A 23161-nucleotide genomic window follows, 5' to 3' on the forward strand; every position below is an offset into this window, starting at 1 on the left:
TTGTGAGTGGAAAATCCCTGGAAAGCACCCTAAGTGCGCCACCTAGGTCACATGACCTCGTGGCGTCATCACAACCTGCCCACCGGATTGTGAGAAGACTGATCGCCGTGTCAGGTGGCAGTGCAGTTAATGATTGGTCACGAGAAGTTGCTGGGAAAGAGGATGGCCTCCGAGATCAGCCGCCCGCGGTCATGCGGACAGGTGATCTCGGAGGCCATGGGAAGAGCCACCTGAGTCACTCAAGCCCCACTGACGGCAGCACCGATCATTGCAGGGCAGTGGCACATCACTTGACCGCTGTACCATTGCGCCAGGAGTGGTGCAATGACTGCCAGCGATCGATGAATGTAGAGTCTAGAATGATCAATTAACGCTATCTTTAAGTGCCCCCAGCAATTTTTTTTTCTCCAAGTAGGTTTTCTTTGAACGAATGATCCTCATTACATGAGGAACGTTCAAAACGTTTCCCCAATTGGGCCGCAACTTTTATATTAAGGGATGAAATTTAAATATACTTTAAGATAACCGTTTGAAATGCCTCTTCTTCCAGGATCACCAATGACGCACTGCACCCGAACTCGAGACATTGAGATGCGTCTATTGATCAAACAACCTCCGGGCGATACGCGCTTCGTTGTAATTGGGCGTAGATGCCACCAATGCAATTGGGTTACCAACAATCAACTTAATTCTCCTGCGCCTAAATGCAGATACCATAATGCCGGTGGCGGCAGTGTACCGCCTCCCGTGGACACCATAGTGAGAAGCGATCAGGTTCCTGGCAAGGAGTACACCTCCGGCTTCCGTTTGATTTTGGCACTTTTCAACACTGTCAGTAAATAAAAAAAAATTCAGCACAGTGGGAAAAACTTGTTCAGTACCACTCGCTTGCTAATTCTAAAGCAGGAGTAGCAATAAAATAGGTTTGTGGGTGGGAATTAAGTATTCCCTTTCACATTAGCTGCACCTGTACGCAAATGAGGTTGTAACGGACTATTCTAGTCTTATACAGTGTGTACAGGTTGTCTGAAAATATTTACGTGGTATTTTGATATGTGCGGCAAAGTGCCAGCATACTTAGGTTTGTTCCTTCCTTCCTTCCTTCCTTCCTTCCTTCCTCTCTATTTCGCTCTTTCTTTCTTTCTTTCTTTTCGTTTCAGAATGAAATCTTGCGGGCGCTGATACTTGAACTCGAACATATGAAGTGTGCTGAAGGTTTAGCACGGAAATGGAGTACAAGACGCATGAAGAAAGTACCATCGTGGGAAAAAGTAAAGTAAGAACCCCCCCCCCCCCTTTCTTCCAAGTACCGACCCGCCACCACGCAGAGTGGCACGAATCGGAACTTGAAAGGGGAGGGGAAGAGGGGAGGGGGGGGGGGGTCTGTCACTATTCCTTATGATACTACGTAATAGGGAATTCATCTCCAGTCTTACTACGGCAAGCATTGTGAAGCTCTCGATAACATGCATTTAAAAATGTAAAACCGTGCTTTATTTGCCTTGGTGCTGATTTATGAAGTCTTCACCGATATTATCAGACTGGTGCGAGCTCTCTATGAAGATTATTGATTTTCTAAATTCCTTATGGCAAAGTTGAAGCCCAGAAGAGATTCGTACGCTGTAGACACTATTATGTTGTAGGCGCGTATAGCTAAACATCAGTTAATAGTGATCCGTATTCGGTAATGCTTTCTGTACCCTTTCCCTGGTTGCTCGCAGGCATGTTTGTCTTTAATCCGAGCATTACTTGGAATGCAAAGACTTACACGAACACCTTACTCCTCACGGCTGACCGTTTTCCCTGCACTACAGAAATGAGCGTTTGGATTTACTCCATAGGCGGGCACAGAACAAAACCTTAGCACAGGGAGTAGCTGCATTCCTATTACAGTTAAAGGAGCGAGGAACGTGTGACCGCAGCTCAAGGAGTCGAAGAACCAAAGAAGGTTCCAACAGAAAGGATGGTTTGTAAAGGCTTTTAACAATAAATGATGAGAATAAGAGTCCGTACATGGTACGCCACTTTCAGCTCGGAAAGCTTATTGATCATTTTAGCCGCTGATCCAGGTGCGGTTCAAGCTTCTTGTAAATTAAGGCCAGGATACATATTTGCAACGTCATGAGCACAAAACAACTTGCAGCTAGACGATGCAACATAGTTTTCATTATCTTACGTGGAGTCAGGTTAATGCAATGACGCAGTTTTCCTGGGAAAGAAGTTCTGAGCAATCATGAGGAACCATGCATGGACTTCGAAAAAGCCAATCATCGCATCGAGATAGGGTCAGTGACCGCCGTCTTCAACCTTCCTTCCATTCATGCCCGACCACGCATAGTATCATCGAGAATTTGACTGCACACATCATAAACAAACTAGCAATTCACATAAGCCTGAAATCAGCAAAGATCCAGTTATTTCAGTCAATATAAGTGAAATGCAGAAGGTAAATCGAGTAATAGGCGTCAATATGGTACCTGTTTTCTGCGTCCTGTCATTTGGTCAGACCTTCAACCTGAGCTGGGTGTAGGATCGCATGGATACCTCAAGCACCAAAACGTTTGTACGCAGAGAACAACCCGAAATGATATCAAGAGAACAACCTGAGCGCACGAGTATGCTTCTGAATAACCTGTAAAAGCACACGCGGTTATGAGCCACGCGAATAGTTCCCCTTATACATCAATGTTAAGATCAAGTGACTCGCGTTGCTGTAAAGGCAACTTCAGCGGCAGGGACACACATGATGCTTAACTTCAGGCAAGCTGTATTTAAAACTACGGCAAACACGTTACTTAGATTGCTACGAGGGGATGAGCCCCGACATACATTGCACCTCTGGCAGCGTACAATGTACACAGTGTAACGTGAAGAGCGTGCGAAGACGGGAAAAAGGTGGTTGTACACACTGACTTTGACAACCTGCAGTTAGGATCGTTATGGTTTGGTTTGGTTTTATGGGGTTTAACGTACCAAAGCGACTAAGGCTATGACAGACGCCGTAGTGAAGGGCTCCGGAAATTTCGACCACCTGGGGTTCTTTAACGTGCACTGACATCGCACAGTACACGGGCCTCTAGAATTTCTCCTCCAAAGAAATTCGACCGCCGCGGCCGGGATCGAACGTTATGAAGATGATAATTTAGGGCTTAACGAGCCTGAACTAAAGTACTCTGTCGAAGTACGTTTTACAGTGATTAAATAAAATTTAGAAAGGACACGGACACTTAAACTTCGCTTCAAAGGTATGACGCGTTACAGTAAAGGCTTAATTCCCATATATGCAGAAGGTGACATTCGTAGATCCCTGGGAGTCCTCATACTCATCCTGGCGCAGTGGTGCAGCGGTCAAGCGATGCGGCACTGCCCTGGGATGGCAGGTGCTGCCACCTGTGGGGCTTGTGCGACCTAGGTTGCTCTTCCCGAGGGACCAATCATTAATTTAACTGCCACCTGCCACGGTGGGCATTTGCTTGCTATCCGATGGGAATATTGTGATGACGTCACAAGGTCACGTGACCTAGGTGGCCCACCTGCCTCCTAGGTTGCTCTCTGGGGACCACCTGCCAGAGCCATGCTCGTGATATTTCGCTCACAAGGCCGAAACTGGATTTTCTGGTGAAACGGACATTTAACGCTGTCACGTTAAAATGAGTGTGCACGGCTGGCTCCTTGGCTTATCTGTGCTTTCCCGTCACTTTCATTGGAGAGCATGTGAACGACACAGCTGGAAAGGTTTACTCGCCCTCTTCGGATGACACTAAACCGATCACCTTTTTATCGATTTGAACTTAACTCCGATGTGTCCGAAGGACAGTGAACTGAGAAGAAAAGAAATACGAATAAGAACAAATATGCCAGGCCATTTTCAAGGTGAACTGACCTGTTAATGAAAAAAAAGCCGTGCTGTTTCTTTCCTGTTCGCAGAAGCTCGCGAAAATTACCTAAAATGACGAATACGCAGCAAAAGCGTGGTTCTGATATGTTCCGTTACTTAGCTGCAGCATTCAGTCGAACTTCGTGAACGAGCAAACCCAACTAACCCCAATTTCTGTGTGTCTGAGCAGGGAAGCCATTGCTACGCTGTGCATGCTATCTTAGTTGTCAGACTGATTTCATCCGAGTTGCATTCAATCACGCGCCACAATAAAAATTCAGCATAGAACAAGACTGCGGCGAGTTTTCCACAGCAGCATGTTACCCCACCTTAGAATTTAGCCCTCTGGGTCGGTTATTTCTGCATACGCAAAAAAACTAAATCATGCTGCGAAGTTTGCATATTTGTGTAAAATCTTCAAATAAAAATCGTGAAAATACTGCGGGCCTCTAACACGGCAGAAAAAAGGCTGGCAGGAACTCATTAGGCATTACTGAACACAATATGAGACCATTATTTTCTATGCAGGTGCGTCTAGACAGGAAGCAGAAACCCGAAACCGAAAACACAAGCACGGTGTTTTCTGAGAACGCGGTATGCGACCACTCTAGCTACTCCTTTGTGTTCTGTTAGTTTGTGCCCTTTCCTTTTACGTTCTCCTTCAGCTTTAAATTCAGCCCTGTCTCTGCGTCTAATACGACAGCCAACCCTAGTGAAAAAAATTGTGTGATGCAATAACCTCGAACAGGTTTGGCATTCAAATATCCTATAATTCTCACACAAATGTAAATTATTACAAATCTCACGAAGTACTATACAAATTGTATGATATATGTATTAAAAAGTCTCAATGAGGTTATTGCATCATACAGCCTTTTTTCATTGGGGAGAACCTAGGTTTCTGGAAATACCGATAACTTCAACCTGCATTTCTCGTAAGATGGCATCCTTCAGTACCGATAAAGAAGCGATCGTTGAAAGCAAAATCTATGAAAGTAACCCTACAATGTCCAGTCATTGAAAACTTTGGATAAAACAGAGAATTTATAGGATTTCATTTCTAATATAGTACCTTCATTGTAGATATGCATAAAAATTGGGAGATTTATTAAGAAAAACACGATTGCATCATATTTCAATTAGGCTAATTTTGATGATTTACAAAATTCCATGGACGATAAAACGGCGCGTAGATACGCTGTAGCATACAGAAAATGGATAACAAAATTGAATACTGCTCCATTACCAGCCAGTGCGGCAGTACAATCGCAAAAATGTTAGGCCGTTTTGCCTTTAGGCTTAGCGTCAGCTTTTGCACGAATAAATCTAGATATATCTAGAAGATATACTGCACTCCTGGGAGCTGATACTTTGACCTTGCTTTGATACATATGTTCGAAAAGGCCGTTTCTCCAATTCTGTTAGCTATTCTAGTTCTGCGAGGAGAAATAAAAAAAAACACAATGTTTTAGCTCTGTATAACAAGTGATGCAACGGGCATTACATGGTTAATCAAAATAAATAGCCTCACACTGCAGATACTGTTAGTAAATAACAGATCGCTCAGTACGACTCGGTACAGTGATCGCCCCATGACGCCGCCTGAATATAACGCTTTGAATATAGGGAGATTCATTGGAACAGACTCTACTGTGGCTCACTGCGGCGGCACTAGAGCTCACTTGTTTCACAACGGATTGTAAAAATCGGTATTACCAGAGTTGCTTTGGCAAGTCGAAACTTTCTTTAGAAGGTTACTCATCAAACTCACGAACCTTTTTAAAACTACGTACAGGGTTGGCCAAAAGTTCCCAGGCCACATGGTCGACTTTTCAGCGGCATATCGTGCTGCTTATGAAAGCAATAAAGTTAACAAGGCTCTCAGAGGTGAGAACGATACTTCTTCTATATGATATACACATTTTGGGCTTCGGGGTTTTCGTACCTCTCCAACCGTAGCCCTCGAAAGAAGACCCCGTAGCCTGGGAACTTTTGATTGGACCTGTATCTCTCTCACTATAACAGACAAGTGCGTTGCACAGCCGACCTGCGAGCTACAGAGTACGTGCGCTCAGCGTGGTCTCGTTCGTTGCCCTACAAGTCTATTATACCGAGCTCTAGAAACTCTTACAAATGCATTCTGTAACTTTTAAACAAGACAGAAACGACAGCTATAGCTAGTAATACCACCCAGACAGCGAGAAACTGCCGTGTAACGTGTTCAGTTCCCTCTATCTTGCATCATGACAACTGCAACTTCCAGGTCTCCATCTCTAGATACGACCTTAGATAGGAGCGCCCATCTTCCATATGCGTCTCTTAGCGCAGACTGTTACAACCAGTGACTTACACCGAGATATTCCTGCATCTGGTTTCATGACTCGAGTCTGCTAAGCTAAGGGATGTATTAGTTACATAGAAATTGGGCTATCTTCAGAGACCTGCCTTCCTGCGGGTCTTATTTTATAATCTGAAGCAGCGTACAATATACGAGTATGATGACCACGGGCATCTTGAGGAGTTATTATCATAGCAGAAAGTATGAAGCGCCTCTGCTACGGGCGAATCAACTGCATACATGAGGTAACTCTGAGCTGATAATGCAGATGATAGAAATACCACTGAACGCTTTCGCAGTTCTAACGAAATATTCGACCCAATTATGGGGCTCAAACTATTGGATCACACAATGCAACATCGCAGGTAAGTAGGTCAAGCTTCTCTTCGATAAGATCTAGGGAAAGCTGCTTATGCAAGGAGGAAATGGAGGGAAAGTCGGTACTCACCTTCGGTCAAAATCCTTAGCGCTGCCAGAAACGAGACCAGGGGCACCATGGTGGACCAGCTATGGACCATCTTGGGCCGAAGCACCGTCTACGAGCAAAAAGCGTTCGTCATCCCCGGTTGTGGCTGTTCACCGCAACCCCCCGGTGCACAGAAACACAGTCATCGAGAAGAGTCAAGTCAACCGGCGGTCCAGCAGAAACGCGACGTGCTCAGCGATCATCAACGCGCGCTGGCCTTAGGGCGCTCTACAGGAAGACCCGGAGGCTCCGCAGGCGCCCATCGCCACGCGTCCCCCGCTTCCGGCCTGGCCATTGGCCCGTTGCAGAAAGCGCGCACTCTGACGTCACGGGACGCTGGCCACCCCGGCCAATGGCAGTGCCCGCGTTCCTGGCGCGGCCGGCGGCATTCAAATGTGGGACTTCCGGCGCCAGGTCGCCCGTTCTCCCGGATCTTTCCGGGAAGCTTCGATGGACCGACTGTCCCTGCGGACACGGTTCAGCGGCTGACGGCTTTCATGCAGCCGGGACGGCTTTGTGCGCAGCGCACGCCAATCTACTGTTCGATATATTGTTCCACTGTGCCCACCGGGTCGCTGAGTTTTTAACTTTTGTGTCGCCCTTTTTTGTATCGCCCTGTCTCTCTCTTTTTTTTTTTTGACGATTTGAAAATTTTGGCATCCGTCGTGGCATGGTTGCGCGGCAATCGTTACTTTAGAATCATTGACGCTTCTGGTATGCGTGTCAGGTCATCCTTCTGCTCTGTAACTTCCGAAAGGTACACCTACACGAGAATGCAGCAAGGACTGTTGGCGGACTATGCCTTTATTCAAATGAATAGACACCGTACCAAGGCCACGTGTTATATGTGGCCCTTAATGATGTAACCGTAACAATAAGTGGCGTCAGCACCCGTTTCAATGACCGACAGCGGTGGCAGGTACAACTGATTGAGTCGCGCGCATGTGTAGCGGGTGTACATTCCCAATTTTTTTTTTCTTGCGACTATATCGGTCGGCGTACAAGCACTGTGAAATCATGACAGCCGAGAAAAGGACTGACCATTACACTACAGGACGCATTTGCAGTAGAAAAGTTAGGTGAACCTTTTTGCGCTGCTTCGATGGCGTTTACTTTTTTGTTCTTGCCCTCATGCTTACGAAATTATGGCTCACAGCACTGTAGATAGGTGTATTGCTTTTCATTGAGTTCAGGAGGACAATGCCCCACAGTACGGGGTTTGCCATGAACTGGGTGGTGATGAAACAACGCTCAAAAAGGAGAGCTTGTATTGAAACAGGAATTGAATTTTCGATGATTCCGAAGAAGTAAGGGACAAGAAAATAGAGAGGAATGATTAAGGGGACACGACTCGCAATTAACAGCAAACAAAATCGAAGTGCAACTTTAGCAAGATAACCGCCTTGGTTCTAGAAGAAAGCTTTCCATGACGTAGCAGACGTTTCACCACGTACAGGCTCCGAAGGAAAGAACGACTTGAACGGTCAACCTTCCGCCAAGCTGCCAAAGAGGAATTTTAAAGAACCTTCACAATGAGGGTGAACGACAAGAGCAGAGCCATGCCCAACGTTATCTGCAAAAAATTTTGAATGTTGAAAAATTGTAAGATACTCTTACGGAAATAATGAAGGCAGTGGTCCATTATTCCGATATGTAGCAAAATCTTTCTTTTATAACGTTTCTATTCCTAGCATCGGGCAGTTAAGACTGCCATAGAAAAAACAATGGGGGACGCTTTCGAAGAAAGCAAAAACGTTAATAGCAAAAAAAAGAATACAAGACTGCCGTAGGGTGTTCTGCGGTTATATTGATTGTTGTTGTGAAATTTTGCAATATATGAAAAAAAAACTGCGTTCATAAACTGTTTCCAGCTCAAAAACACTTTTGTCCAGAATTGTTGGGTATGAGCAAATGTTCAATAGAGAAAGAGCAGAAGATGTAGGGGTTGAAGGGTAAGCTCCGTGTTCCGTCTGCCCGGCGTCGTACATAGGGGAAACGAAGAACTTCGCGGAAAGGATGAACCAACACAAAGCGGACGTCCGTCACATGAATCGTCAACGCAGCGCCGTGGCCGAACACTGTGAAGGGTGTGACCACCCAATTGACTTCGACAGCACCATTGTATTGGAAACGGAAGCTAACCCACGCAGGAGGCTTCTACTCGAGTCGTGGCACATACAGCAAACACGAGAGAATGTTAATCGTTCCCTGGGGACTCTCCCCTCATCCTACGTCCATGGGCTGCGGCCATTGACCCGCAGGTCCTCCACACAGGGGCTTAAAAAGCCAAGCTGCGCTCGCCCGTAGTCACACCGTGAAGAAGGGGCCGAGCCGGTCCCGAAACGTCGTGTTTTTTCCTGTATTTTACTTGGTTGGCGTCACTTACCTTCTCCTAACATTAAATTTCCCAACCAGACAGACTTCTGTCGAATGTTTTCTTTTGAAGCTTAAGCAGAACTTGATTTCGTGCCATTCGGTAGATGAATGCAGAAATAGTTATTTCATGGAGTTTAACGTCCCAAAGCGACTCAGGCTATCAGGGACGCCGTAGTGAAGGGCTCCGGAAATTTCGACCACCTCGGCAAACCACCTGCGCAAAAGACTACGACAAGGAATAAAGGGGAGGGGGGGGGGGGGGGAATGGGCAAATAAATATATACAGAGTGTTGCTAGTATCACGACTGTGCCGGCCACTCCTCTGTCTTGCAGTGGCAATTTCCGCACTGATCAGCTGCAGGAATTAGAGTTTTCATAAAATGAAGCGCCGCATCTCAGCTGCCACCTCACGCGTACCTCTTAACCGCCTTCCCTCGAGAGCCCAGATGGGAAGTTCTCGCATTTCAAGCGGACAAGTACGTGGCTACCTATAAACCTGTGGGCTTTAATGGGCAGCTTTAGAAGATATGCATTGCAGTGAAGGTAGAGCTTCCGAATCCGCGAAATTTCTCTCTTCAACGGCTAAGCATGAATACATAAATAGACATTGCAGAAATATACCTGGTGTTTCAGCGAACACTTTCAAAAATTTTAAAAGATAGGCTATATGGGGTAAAAACATGGTTTATGCGGCATAGTATTACCAGTGTTTGCGGACAGAAGAAAACCGATGTTAATTACTAAGCTGGTTAACTAATTTTTAATAATTAACTTTTAAATATTAGTTAGGCGCCTAGTTGCAATTAGAGATTTGTGGCCGATCGTTAGTAATAGCCATATCAGTTTTTATAATTTCGAAAACGCGATTGCCCTTGGCGCTGTAGCTCGACAAAATTTGGCTTTTTCGACTAGTTAGTTACGTGCACTGGAGGCAAGGGCATCCGCAGAACTTTTTCCAGGGGGGGCACACGATGGCCGGGTATGGCGGAGACGGTAGGTTAGCACCAAAAATGAACTATTTGTGGTCTAATCTGCGCACATGAAACAAAAATTAGAAACAGAAAATTAGAGCCAGGCTTGGAGAACAAATATTGGAATTTATTAATGAACAAGGAATTGAACTCAATAAACAAAATCCGATAAGTTAATATCACCTAAGCGTGCTAATCAAGCTGTGTAGTTGTTTTCTACTAGTGCATAGATAATATCCGTAATTCCAGGGGGGGGGGGGGGGGGGGGGGGGGGGGGTCATCCCTTGTTCCCTCTCCCGGACGCCCATGACTGATGGTGTTGCTTTGTCTGTATGCTTTCGAAAGCGCATATATTTTCCCACGTTACAGCCCGAGATGTCCTTCGTGCGAAGTAAATAACGGCAAAAGAAAAATGCACACGCTTGCAGTGGGTTGCGTATGCACAGTTATTCCGTATTCGCAGGAGATATTCGTATTGCCACGTATCATTGTAGTGTTTGTTTGTTCACGCTCAAGGCTGCAGGAAAGGGCTGTTATCATTTTGGTTCGTGACGCGAGGAGCGACCAGTCTAATCTCGATTGATCTCAGCCATGAAAGGCTGCATCTAGGTTTTTCCAGATTACTGTAGATGATCTTGTCCTGCTATCTGGAAATTTCCTTGCCGGCTTTAAATTGAGCGATGCCGCGAGCAGCGGGCATTCGTACTTCGACGATTGACGAGCACGCTTGTTGATTACGCCGCCACCGAATGATTCAGTTCTTTTGCGGGCGCAAGTCAGCCCAAATAAAGAGCTTCGTTTGCAAGTCTCTCTGGTGTCTTCCTGACCGCTGGACTGCCGTCACTACAACGTGACAGTATATAAAAGCTCCACTCCGCTCTACAACGCCTCCGATAGCGCGAGCGGAGCTCATCTAGCTGCCCAGGGGGGACAAGCGCGTCATTTCGGGCTCTTGCCGAAGGGCAGTGCACAAAACACTGGCAGTCGTGCAGCTCTAACCACTTGACTGGTCAAACTAGTCAAAACTAGCGCAGCTCTTGACGTTCGCAAAGTGCGTTATAATGCGTAAGTTTTAACGTTCCCTAGCTGCTCTTGCTGCGAGAGACGCCCCAACGGGAGGCTACGAATTTGGATCTACTATCCAGGGTTTCAATGCAGGAATATACTTAACAGCTATATGCGCGCCTTTCTTTCTGCGCAAATTCTGTCCGACCGGTTTCCCGTCCTTCCGCCTTCTGACTGTTGCAACGCTATACGCGCACCGTGAAATGTTCCTGTGATTTAAATCACTCCCTTATTCGCGTTGAAATTGGATGCAGACACGGCATACGACAGTATTTCTGTTTCAAAACGACGCCTGGACGATTTACTTGCCTGATTCGACCACTATTAAAATTCCGCGCCGGCTACAGCATCGGCGAGCGAAAACACGCAAGTTTAGCATAGATGGTGCCTGCGGCGCCATCTGGTGCTTGCCCAAAGAACTATTTTTTTACGATTGCACAATGCGCGATTTGGCAATAATGGGCGGCTCATTTGAACATGCGTTGTCGACTGCTTGGGCCACCTGGCGTCAAGCCTAGAAGGGGAGCCCACCGCGGGAAGGGGCACACCACCCCAATCCGCGCTTAAGACCTCTTCTTTAATAAAGTTTACCTCCTCCTCCTCCTACTAAGTAAAACACAACAAATACGTTGGCGGCAACTCCAAACAGACACTTTCTTTAATCCGTACATGTTCTCCATATGGTGCCCGGAGCCGTTCAGGCCCGTCTGTTCTCTCTGTGGGCACCAAAAGGCAGACACACCGCACATCCTATACTCACGTAATCAAGACAAGCCATCTCAGAGTATGCAGCTCTCTATCCAATCGCAGTGGGAGGCCGCGCTTCTCAGCTCAGATACGGAGGTTCAACTCCGAATCACGGAGCGGGCCCAAGAGGTCGCTAAACGACATCGTCGGTCGGCCACCTGGCATCCGGCCTATAAGAGCCCAGCGCGGGGAGGGGAACGTCACCCCAACCCGCGCCTAATACCTCTTCTTTAATAACGTATACCTCCTCCCCAGTATTGTTAAAGCACTCACATTGAGTGATCATTTTGACTCGCGCCTCTGAACATTTCACTCGCTAAATGTGCTGCTATGACCTGACACGATGACATCAGCGGAACATTCCACAAGTGCCACTGCCGATCGTCTAATAAGCGATCGCCTTCGGAAGCGACAGGAGAGATGTTGAATCATGGAGAGATCTTTGACAATAGAAAACAAGCATGAATTACGCGTCATACTTCAGCTATCGCATGCCGTTACTCGCCGCCCTGGGCGACAGCATGAAACACACGCATGAATAAAAGCACATTTTCTCAAAAACCGTTTTCTTTATGGCAACGAAACACGGGTCTGCACGCATATATTCCTGCATTGCCTAGTCTATGTCTAGCACGGACTACACCCCGCCCTTTTTTTTTTTACACTGCACTTCCACAGCACTTCGCCTGGATTAAAAGGCGGTCGTCACTCCCGCGATTCGGTCCTGCACCACTCAGCTGCGGAACGCCATAACCGCTGAGCCATCATGGCGTGTCGCAAAGCGCGTACCATGAATAATTTTAAATATCAGCTAACGACTGTCACTCTTTAAATTCAAATAGTGGGCCCACAAAATATCTCCATGTGGTCACTGGAGCTTTTGCAACAGTTCAAAACGATTTACCGTATTTTCCGGTGTATAAGACGCGGGTTTTTTCTTTTTTCAAAAATCTTGCTGTTGCGTCCTATACAAAAGTGCGTCTTATATGCGAATTTTCCGGTTTTTTTTTTTTTTGGCGAGTTCAGAAATTACTCAGGTTCATGTTCAAGCTTTTTTCACCGAAAAAATATTACTACCAATAACGCGGTTGTAACATGGTTAATACTTCATTACGGGGACCACCGTGCGCAACTTTTTTAGGTGAATTTTATCATGAAACGGCGGGGTTGACCACTTCCGGGATCTTAAACACGCGGCCGTTTCGGAGGCCCCAAGCAAAGGTAATGTGAAATGCCAAAAGATGGCGGCAGTCGCGCTTCTCGCCATTGTCAAGACAAGCCAAGAGAAGCCGACGTTTTTTTTAGTCACCCTTTGCAAGTTCGTAGTCCGAAGAGGATGCTTCAGCCGCGTTGCCTTTTCGATAGCGCACCCGAAGATGAAGACTTTGAAGGTATTATGTAAAAATAAATTGTTATGGACATAAAGTGAGTCTTTCGCTTTTTTTTCTTTTGTGCTAGAACGTGGGCGGGTATGGCGTGAGTGTTGCCTTTTACGATCACTTAGCGTTGCTTAAGAACTTCTCACATGTACGGTGCATTTTGCGATGGTCGCACAAGCATGTTTAATTAAGCCTCATTAGCATAACTGGGTAAATTGGGGTGCGTCTTATACACGGGTGCGTCTTATATACCAATTTTTTTCAATGACAGCCTGCACATATGGCGGGTGCGTCTTATACAAGGGTGCGTCTTCTACACCGGAAAATACGGTACTACTGCGGCGCTGTAATAATAATGCCAGGTAGCTGTGCTCTCTCGTGTGATAATGCAAACACCACCGGAAACGCCGATCAGGAACCCGCTTGCAAATTAAAAAACCTGGTCACATCATTATTTTACAGCTCATAGCGTCGCAAGGTTCGGGTTAGCGGGTGCCGAACTACGGCGGATAGTTTGCTGTCGACGACAGTCTTGATAATCCATTACAAAAATTTTTTTAGACAGTCAATAGACTGCCTATAGGCTTCTTTCTGCAGTCTCTATAGACAAATCTTAGAGAACAGTCTATAGCTAATACAAATGCTATAGACAGTCTATAGATTTATGGCCATACACTTTTAGTAGACCGTTGTCTATAGACAGTCTATAGACTATGATTAGACAAAAATAAAAATCCATAGGAAGGCAATACAATTTATACGAAGTCTATAGACTGTCTATAGATCATTTTTATAAGGGAAGTGAAGTATGTACCTGATCATTTCATTGCGATAGAACTTCTAAGCATGCCGTTTTTACATCGAGAACTGATAAAATCATAATTCGATCACTAGGCGTCACCGATAAGCTCATTCGACCTGACGTCTGATGTCGTCACGGATGCCGAAGCAACCTTCGCATAGTGCCTTCTTAGCGAGCTGGTAGCTGGCTGCACGTCGCAAGTGTTCATTCTCGTCAGTGCAGCTCATCCTCCCTAAAAAAATAAATAAAATGATCTTCAACGTCGGCATGCCCAAGAGCTGATATTGTCATAAACTGTACGAAGAGCAGTGAACCACTCAGTAGCTCTCCATCGATACAGAGGAGCGCCGAAACAGTCGTAAACGGCGCTTCACAACTGCTGCCGCTCCGGTAGTTTCGCCGCTGTCCACATAGATGGCGGCACTGCGCAGAGCGGCGTAAAGAGTTCCAGTGACTTTAGAGCGTCGTAGGATGCCTCTATGCGCGCTCGCCATCGACGCGCAGCAGAGGAGGAGGGCGCGCGCATCGACGCACCCTAGCACGGCGGCCCCGGAGCTGTGAGTCCGCGTACATTCATTACATGATCTGCTTGGCAGGCACGCACCCACACACACACACACTCACACTTTGGACCTTTCCCAGGCTAGTTTCCGCTTCATTCGAAAGGTTGATGGCTCGATAACAGAATGGCGACGATATTATTCGAAAGAACTTTTGATTTTCAAGTTTTCCTTATGGTTGCCTTCTCTATTTTTCGTCTTCTGGTTTTATTCTGCGTTTGTGCGGTTGTAACCACTTGGAATCGCTCAGTAACGCAAAAAAAAAAGTCATTTTCTGCCTTTTGCTATAATATGTTTGCTCGGTCGTCACATAAACATTATCATCACCATCAACCTCCGAAAAGCGGAGGCCTCTCTTATATCCCTGCAATACATCTGTATCCTGTGGCACCATCCTTGCTAATTTCATAATCTCATACGCCCACGACTTTCTGGCGCCTACCTGATATACGCCTGCCTTCTCTTTGAATCCACTTCTTTACCATTAAGGACCATCGGTTATCGTGCCTTCGCATGACACGCTCGGTCAATGCCCATTTCTTCTTGATTTCGGCTAGGATATCATCAACCCGCGTTTGTTCGCTGGCCCAATCTGCTCTCTTCCTGTCCCTTAATGTTACACTTACCATTTCTTTTTCCATAACTCGTTTCGTTCTCAATTTAGGTTCAGCCCTTTTCGTTAGCATCCACGTTTCGGCCCCGTAGGTGAGTACCGGTGAGATATAACTATATCTTTTCCTATTGAGGGATACTGTTGAACTGCCATTAGTAATCTGAAAGCACTTGTCAAGTGCGCTCCACCCCATTCTTATGCTCCTAGTTATTTCACACTCGTGGTCTGGATGAGCGGTCACTATCTGCCCTATAGGTATATGTATTCTTTCACTGTCCCCAATGCTTCGCTGCTTATCGTAAACTGTTTCGAGACTATTGAACATTGCTTAAGATTACTTCATACACATTTTTAGCCCCAGCGGTCTGCTTTGCCTGTATAGGTCCTCTTTCGTCCTTTGCAGTTCCTCCCCTGAGTTACTTAGCAAGCTAATGTCCTCGGAAAATCGAAAATTACTCAAGCATCCTCCTTTAACTTTTATCCTCAGTTCTTCTCAATCCAGACCTCTGAATACCTTCTGTAAACAGGCGAGATCATGTCTCCCAGCCTGACACCCTTCCTGATCGGGATTTTACCGCTTTCTCTAAAGAAGACTGCAGGGTACTGTGCAGCCGCTACAGAATTTTCCAATACCTTTACATAAGCCTACGTAATGACTGCACGACTGCTGAGGTTTCTACAGGGTCAAACGCTTTCCCGTAATCTATGAAGACTATATACAGGGCTTGGTAATTTTCTGTGCATTCCTCTGTCCCCTTACTGACGGTGTGAATATGATTATGATACATTGTTGAGTAGCCTTTAAGAATGCCAGTTTGGCCTTTTAGCTAACTGAAGTGTAAGCTTACCCTGGCTCAATCAGCGCTTACTTAAGTAAACATTTTTTGTAGACAACGGACAGTTACCTGATCGGTCTATACTTTTTAAGCCCTTAACAGTCCTTTTCTCATGAATTAAAGTAATGTTAGCTTTCTTCCAGGATTCAAGTACGTTCGTGTTCATGAACCATTGCGGGTACAGGGTAGCAACTTCTTCATGCACGATCTCCCCATCATCGTTCCTCATATCTGCAGTTACTTTATCCTCACCAGCTACTTTGCCCCTCTGCACTGCTTATAAACCTTTCTGTACTTCCCAACTCTTTACCGGTGGGACCTCTGGTTGCTCCCAAACGCTGACTCCGGCATTATATTTCATTAGTATTTTGGCTACTGTATCTGTGTAGAATTCTTCGGCTCCTTTAACTATATCTTATCCATACTGGTAATGGCGTACCACGCAATCCCCTTGTGTTTGGTCTTTCTGTTCCGAGTGTCGAGTTTCAAAGCGCGCAGTAAGAAAGAAGAATGATATTTCTCTCCCTGTCCTTAATGCGTAATCTGATTTTTGCCTACGTCTGGTTCCCTCTTGATCGCTTTTATGCTGCCTCCGTTATTTAGAGCACCTTCGATACTCGCTGCATTGTATTTCCTTACGTCTGTAACCTTACGCGTACTCATTAGCTTGGACTGGTCAGTTAGTTCTGCTCTGTCATGGGGGTAGAGGCTGTCATGTTTTGGCGTTTCTTATACAGAACCTTCGTCTCCTAAAAAGGCTTACCCGTATCCTACCGAAGTATACCCTACCCCCTACTTAATTGTGTCTCCATAATTATTTTGTCAGGTTGCCAGGACCACTTGACAAGGTGCTTTACTATAAATTACCATCTGCATGCACGAAGAAATTTTTTCGTAGTAAGTGCCTGTCTTTGTTGTTTCTTGCTTACTGTCCTTGTGAGTTTCGCGTTGCGCAGTCTCTATGGCAGTTTACCAATTAGCCCGAATCAGACTTCTGATGCGATAGCACCGGACCGTGCCGCGAAAAAATAAAGGGGGTGGGGGGTAATAAAGGGACACTGTGGAGAAATTTAAGTCGGCCTGTATCGATGCGCTACTGCGCTGTAAATACAGAGAGACCACTCTAACCGAAAACGGAGCTTTTATAAGCTAGAAAAGTTCCAAAAACGAAATACAGGTGTCGCCATCACCGGCGCGTTTCGCAAGTAAAATACGTGCGTCGACATGAATTTATGGGAGTGGATCCCGGAGGCTACATTACACCGCCATTCACATCTATATGGTGACAACGCACTCTTTCGGTAAGGGCGTCATGAGTTTGGATTGACTGACAAGAGAATTTTAAAGTCAGATTTTCCCGGTGATAAATGCGTCTTTTGCTGTTGGACAAACGTCAACATATATTCAGAAAGAGCCAAGGAATCAATTTGTATTCAGAACAAGAATTGCATAGCGTCCATTCAAGGAAGTGATGAAAGAGGCAGAGGTATATAAAAAACAAACAAACAGGCAACGTTTACGCTTTCTCTCGCAGTTTCGCGACTTTCGCAGCATAGCGTAAGCGTACTCAACAATTTTTTTAAATTTGTGGCTATCCGCCATTTATCGCAAGATGTCTCGACATTGCGTTTCTGTTGCATCAGCATGCTTCAGAAGAACCAGGGCTTGCTGAATTATTTTTCCTTTTTTTTCCGTCTAGTAGAGCGGAAGGCCGTGGAAATTTAATTTTTCTTTTTGTAAGCTTTGTGGTGGCTTGGCTCTGTCTCCGTCGACTATCTTCGGCCAGTCCTACAGGCCAAAGTCAATTGTAACGGTCGGGCCAAGCTCGACAGTAGACCTTGTACAAGCATGCGGACAAACGTTGTGCAGAACATTTCTGTCTCCTTGGCCAGCGGAACAAATGACGTCATCAAAGACAACTGACACGTTGTCAATACTCGTTTTTACTGGTTGTACGAGGTTACACGTACCCTCGACAATGAGATAGCACATTTTTTTTTTTTAAACCTCTGTTGCACTGCGCTTTTATCGAAGTGCTAGGCTATAAATAGAAAGGAGTTAAAAGGGAGTAAAGTTGTCCTCTAGCGCACACCCTTTTATAAAAGGGTGTGCGCTAAAGGACAGCTTATCCCGTTTTTACTCCCATAGAGTATTCGTGTTTAGAGTGCATGCTCTCGTTGTGGAGTTCGGACACCGTCGTTTTTTGTCGCAGCGTCGTTTCGTTCGGCGGGTCATTTAACAACTAACTGTCTTTTCTTGTACTGCCTTCAATCCTTGTTAAAGGGATACTGAGGCGGTTTTCGAATCAGCTAACCTTCTAGGGTTTTGAAGTGCTGTCATTGCTGATCACGTCTGTGAAATTATTTTTTCGATTTTGGCTAAAACAGTGGCGCAATCACCAATTAAAATGCGATGTTTAAATTTCCCGCGCCCCGCGCGAGCGCAGGAGAGGGGAACAGCGGAGAGGGAAACCTCGTCCATGTCGGCCAGCGTGACGTCATGTTGAGGAGCCGGGGATGCTTCGGCGCACCCGAGCGCGCTTTCAGCGCGCGTTGTTTCTCGTGCTGCATGCGTTGTTCCTCGTACTGCGTGCGTTGTGACGTACAAAGCGTGTCAGCTGACCTTGAGAATCAGATTCAACAGGCACTACTCTGCGTTCGTGCCCACGAACAACTACGGCCGCGACTGTGTCGTCTTCCACTGTTTTCCGCAAGATCACAAGCTCGCAGCGCAACCGCTCGATTCTGTGACGAAGAATTCAAGCCGACTAAAGCAAGCTTACTCTGCTCGAAACACTTTCGTAAGAGCGGCTACAGGCAGAGCTTCTCCTAGTGTGATCTCTGGAGATTTCTGTCGAAAAGCCGCGGCTGAACCATGACACAGTTCCATTGATTTCCTCGCGCATAAGAGGCGTGTCACCATTCCGAAGAAGCGCCTCTTTTAAAAGTAGAAACATGCTCACTTAGCCCCTGAAGAAACCTTATAGAGGCTTAAGCATGTGTCGCTCTCCTCAGCTTAGGTGCGGCCAGACCACCTGAGACGTGCTCAGCAAGGCTCGGTTAGTGATTTTATACTCGGTTCGACGTGTCCAAGCAAGTAAGCAAGCAAGCAGAGCAAAGCACAATAAAGCAAAGCAAGCAAGCATCGAAGCTCTTCATATGCGGCATCTCGTTTAATCCTAGCTAAGCAATTAAAATGAAAGCGTTCGACGTTGATTTCGGATGCAAATTTATGAGAGAAATGAATGCCAACCGAGTTTTTGCAAAAAAACGCCGCAACCTTACTCGGTTTCTTCATCAAGTTGTGGCAGCGGGCGAGTTGCAGCTAGCTTGGCTTTTAAACACACATATAGTTGGCAACTACTTCACTGAACCTAAACTGCAAATCTAGGAAGGGCGAACGTTTCCGAGGCAGCGATTAATATTTTCTGGCATCTGCTGAACGCGCCAGGAGTGAAGCGTATTTGTGCGCGTATTTGGCTTGGTTTCCAGCACACCATGATTGCGTCACTATCTTGTGGTCACATGCCTCGCAGTGCTTGGCCACTGCGCTTCGCTAATTTTGACACCAACTTTGTGCTCCTTCATCGTTTCCTTGAAATACTTTCTTGCCCCAACCTGCAACGCCGGGTACTGAGAACAGGATTTTTTGTACACAGTGCTTTGGGCCTTTTCTTTAGGATGACGCTCTTCCGGGCGAGCCAGGAGGCGTCCGGTGGTGGTAATTGACTTGAGCATTGTTCGCACCCCTTCCTTTCCGAGAATACGAGCCGAGGTTGTGCTGGCACCTTTTACGCATGGTCTGCATCGCGTCTTTGACGCTGGCGTATGCTTGTGCTAGGCATAGAATTTTTTGCTTGTGTCTTTTTTGGTTTCAGGCGATACGTGGAATGAGCAAACTGTAGTATCCTTTTCTTCGGTGGTCAGTAAAAAAAAATACTCGCCGTATTCGCTTTTACAACGACACGGAAAGCTGCGATCTGCCCTCAACGCAGCGCCGGCTCCGCATCGGCAGCTTATCCAGTCCTCAAAGTGACATCACGACCTCTCTTGACCAATCACGGGCGGCGGCGCGCCGCGCGGCGTGCCCCGCGGCACAGGCCGCATATTTCGGCTAAAAAAGGCAATTCGCGCTTGTTTTTGCCTTATTTGGATGCGATATTCCAGTATACAGCATGAAAAACTATAGGACGCCGCTGCCAGCCCGATTTTCAGAAAAAGTGCTTCAGTCTCCCTTTCGTCACCGTTTTTTGTGTGCTGCTTTGGCGCGTGCAGTCCTGTCGCTTGCTGTTTCGTCTTGTCTGGCGTTCTTCGTTTCTCAGCGTTCTTTGGCCACAACGCAAACAAGCTGCTGTATTGAAAAAGAAACGTATGAACGCAGCTCCAGGGGACTCTGTTCCCAGCACCATCAACGAAGAAAGTGAATCCGATTTCAGCCTGATTCGTGGCCCATGAGCGGGGGCGCTCGGAGCGTTAAGGATACGATAGCGTTCTCGCGGTCTGCAAAGGCATACTCTAAGCCATAAAGGACTTAATGTGCTGCAGAAGTTACCAGGTGCTGCAGAAGCTAGTCTTTTAGACACTAACTGCGTTGCCACAGTTGTTAGTCGGCTAGAGCCTAACTGCAAAGAGACAGCAGCTATAGTCAGTCTCCCCGCGAGTACCACATACTCAACCGCCTGTTCCTCGCTAATTGTCATAATTTGTGGCCTCTGAAATTACCACATACTCAGTAGCCCTGACCACCCCTCCTGTAAGTTATTAGGTGTCTACCTTGACAATACATGTGCATATTGGTCCTGTCCAAGCGACACTCTGCTACCGCGCTACTTCTGGCGCGAATTCCTCAATCAGACGTCGTTGGATCACCCGCCGCGGTGGCTCAGTGGTAAGGCGCCCATGTTTTGATTGTAAAACATTTTATTCGCCGGAAGAGCTTGGCAAGAGGTCGCGTTAAGTGGTCGAGAGTACATAGCCCTCGACGACTTTGTCAGCCCACTCCACCGCCAAAACTTGCGTTCTGGGGTCAGAGCTAGCCAGCACGGTCTCCCACCGCTCGAGAGAAGGAGCTGTAACTAGATCACCCGGAGGTGGCTCTATTTTGCAGTCCCACAGGATGTGATCGTAGGTAGCACGTTGGCCACAGTGTTTGCAGTTTGGGTTGTAAAGATCTGGATAAATGTGCGCGAGGAGTGATGGGGTGCGTATCGATCTCGTCTGTAGACGACGCCACGTAACCTCTTGTTCTTTAGTAAGTCTTTTGTCTGGAAGGGGGAAAATTCTCCTCTCTAGTTTAAAATGATTGGTGAGATCATGATATGTGATCATGGAGTCCTTCGTGAAATTCAGGGAGCCAGACTCATCCACTGCCCGGTCGACGAAACCTCGGGCTTTATTGTGGGCTGCCTCGTTCCCCGGATTCCCCGAATGGGCTGGGACCCATATCAATTGGGAATAATTTGGTGAGAATTTGGTTACGTTAAGGATTCTAAGGGAGATGTTTGTAATTCGCCCTTTAGCGAAATTATTGATACCCATTTTGGAATCGCTGAAGATGATGCTCCCTTGGGTATGCGCTAGGGCGAGGGCTATAGCCGCCTCTTCTGCCGTTTCAGAGGATTTCGTTTTGATTGTCGCCGAGACGATGTGGTCACCATTCTCGTTCACAACCACAATTGCAAAGGCATTGGTATTTTTGTATTCTGCCGCATCTACATAAAGTGTTCCAGCGCACTGTCTGTATTTGTTATGTAAGGCTTTGGCTCTTGCTTGTCTTCTACCCTCATGGTGTACGGGGTGCATGTTTTTGGGGAGTGGTTTGATTAGTAGGGCCGTCCTATAGTCGCGGGGTAAGTCTACTTTAGCATCGTTATTCGTAGGTTGAAAGTTAATTCCGAGCCTGGTAAGAATACTCCTGCCAGTTCTGGAATTGGCTAATCGCGCTGTTTGAGCCATTAAATGGGCTTCTTTCAGTTCGTTGTAGGTGTTATGTATTCCTAACCTCATAAGCCTTTCGGTTGAGGCATTTAGTGGGAGTCCTAACGCAGCCTTATAGGCCTGCCGTATCATACTATCCAATTTGTCCTTTTCTGCTTTCGAAAATTTGAGATAAGGGGTGGCATAGAGTATCCTGCTTAGCGCAAAGGCCTGCACTAGTCGGCATAAATCTCTTTCCCTCACCCCTTGTCTGCGGTTAGCTATGCGGCGGATTAATCGCGCCGTCGCTTCTACCGTGCGTTTTAGCTTAGTGAGTGTGTCAGTATTCTTTCCATTCGTTTGTAAATACAACCCCAGTATTCTCATGGTCTGTACCTCTTTGACAGATCGTCCATTAACATAGACGTTTATTTGCGCTCGTTTAAGGCGCCCGTGTACCGAGCCGGAGTACCCGGATTCGAACCCGACCGCGGCGGCCGCGTTTCGATGGAGGCGATACGCAAGAGGCGCCCGTGTGCTGTGCGATGTCAGTGCACGTTAAAGATCCCCAGGTGGTCGAAATTATTCCGGAGACCTCCACTACGGCACCTCTCTTTCTCTTTCTTCCTTCACTCCCACCTTCCTCCATTCCCTTACGGCGCGGTTCAGGTGTCCGCCGAGATATGCGAGACAGGTACTGCGCCATTTCCTTTCCTCAAACACCAATTTACGCCGTTGGATGTAACACGTCCACTACAAGAGTTTACGGAATTCTTGTAGTGGACTAATCTCTATGCTTGCTTCGATGACTCTTTCAGATTTATCACAATCATCGGCCCCATGTATTTAAAGCATTATCAAAGAGAAGTTTATCACCACTTTTCAAACTGAGTACAGAAACGCTTGCTACCAGAAAAAGCTAAGTTTCCCGACAACGTGTTTCCATAAGACACCCAGCAGTTTCAATAAAAGGTTTACACAACCTGAACCTTTGAGCTGTTGCCATTCTTAACGGTGAGCCTTGCATTTTGTTCATCTAATCGGGAGCGTCAAGCTTTGTCAGCTGTTTAAGAATCTGCGGCCATTCAAAGCTGCCATAATTTCTCTTCTGCCTTAGAATGTTGTCCCCGCTCTGTATCATGCTGCAGCTTCTGACCGATGTTCATGTCCTAGCCATGCCAACGCGGCCAGTAGAGTTTCCCCTTGCGCACAGTCA

At 46.5% G+C, this 23161-nt stretch overlaps 1 protein-coding gene across 4 annotated transcripts in view; it reads right to left on the bottom strand.

Annotated features, from left to right (window-relative positions):
- The window catches only part of nompA (no mechanoreceptor potential A), a 108885-nt gene that overhangs the window by 68286 nt on the left and 17438 nt on the right, over positions 1-23161 (bottom strand). For all 4 annotated transcript variants that reach the window (XM_089547452.1, XM_089547451.1, XM_089547450.1 and 1 more), the window contains exon 2: positions 6664-6751. In XM_089547452.1, the coding sequence (XP_089403578.1) occupies positions 6664-6733 (70 nt within the window). In that variant the 5' untranslated portion in view covers positions 6734-6751. The remainder of the gene's footprint in view (positions 1-6663; positions 6752-23161) is intronic.

The sequence above is a fragment of the Amblyomma mixtum genome, chromosome 1 (assembly GCF_055824585.1).
Source record: "Amblyomma mixtum isolate Tamu chromosome 1, ASM5582458v1, whole genome shotgun sequence".
Taxonomy (NCBI): domain Eukaryota; kingdom Metazoa; phylum Arthropoda; class Arachnida; order Ixodida; family Ixodidae; genus Amblyomma; species Amblyomma mixtum.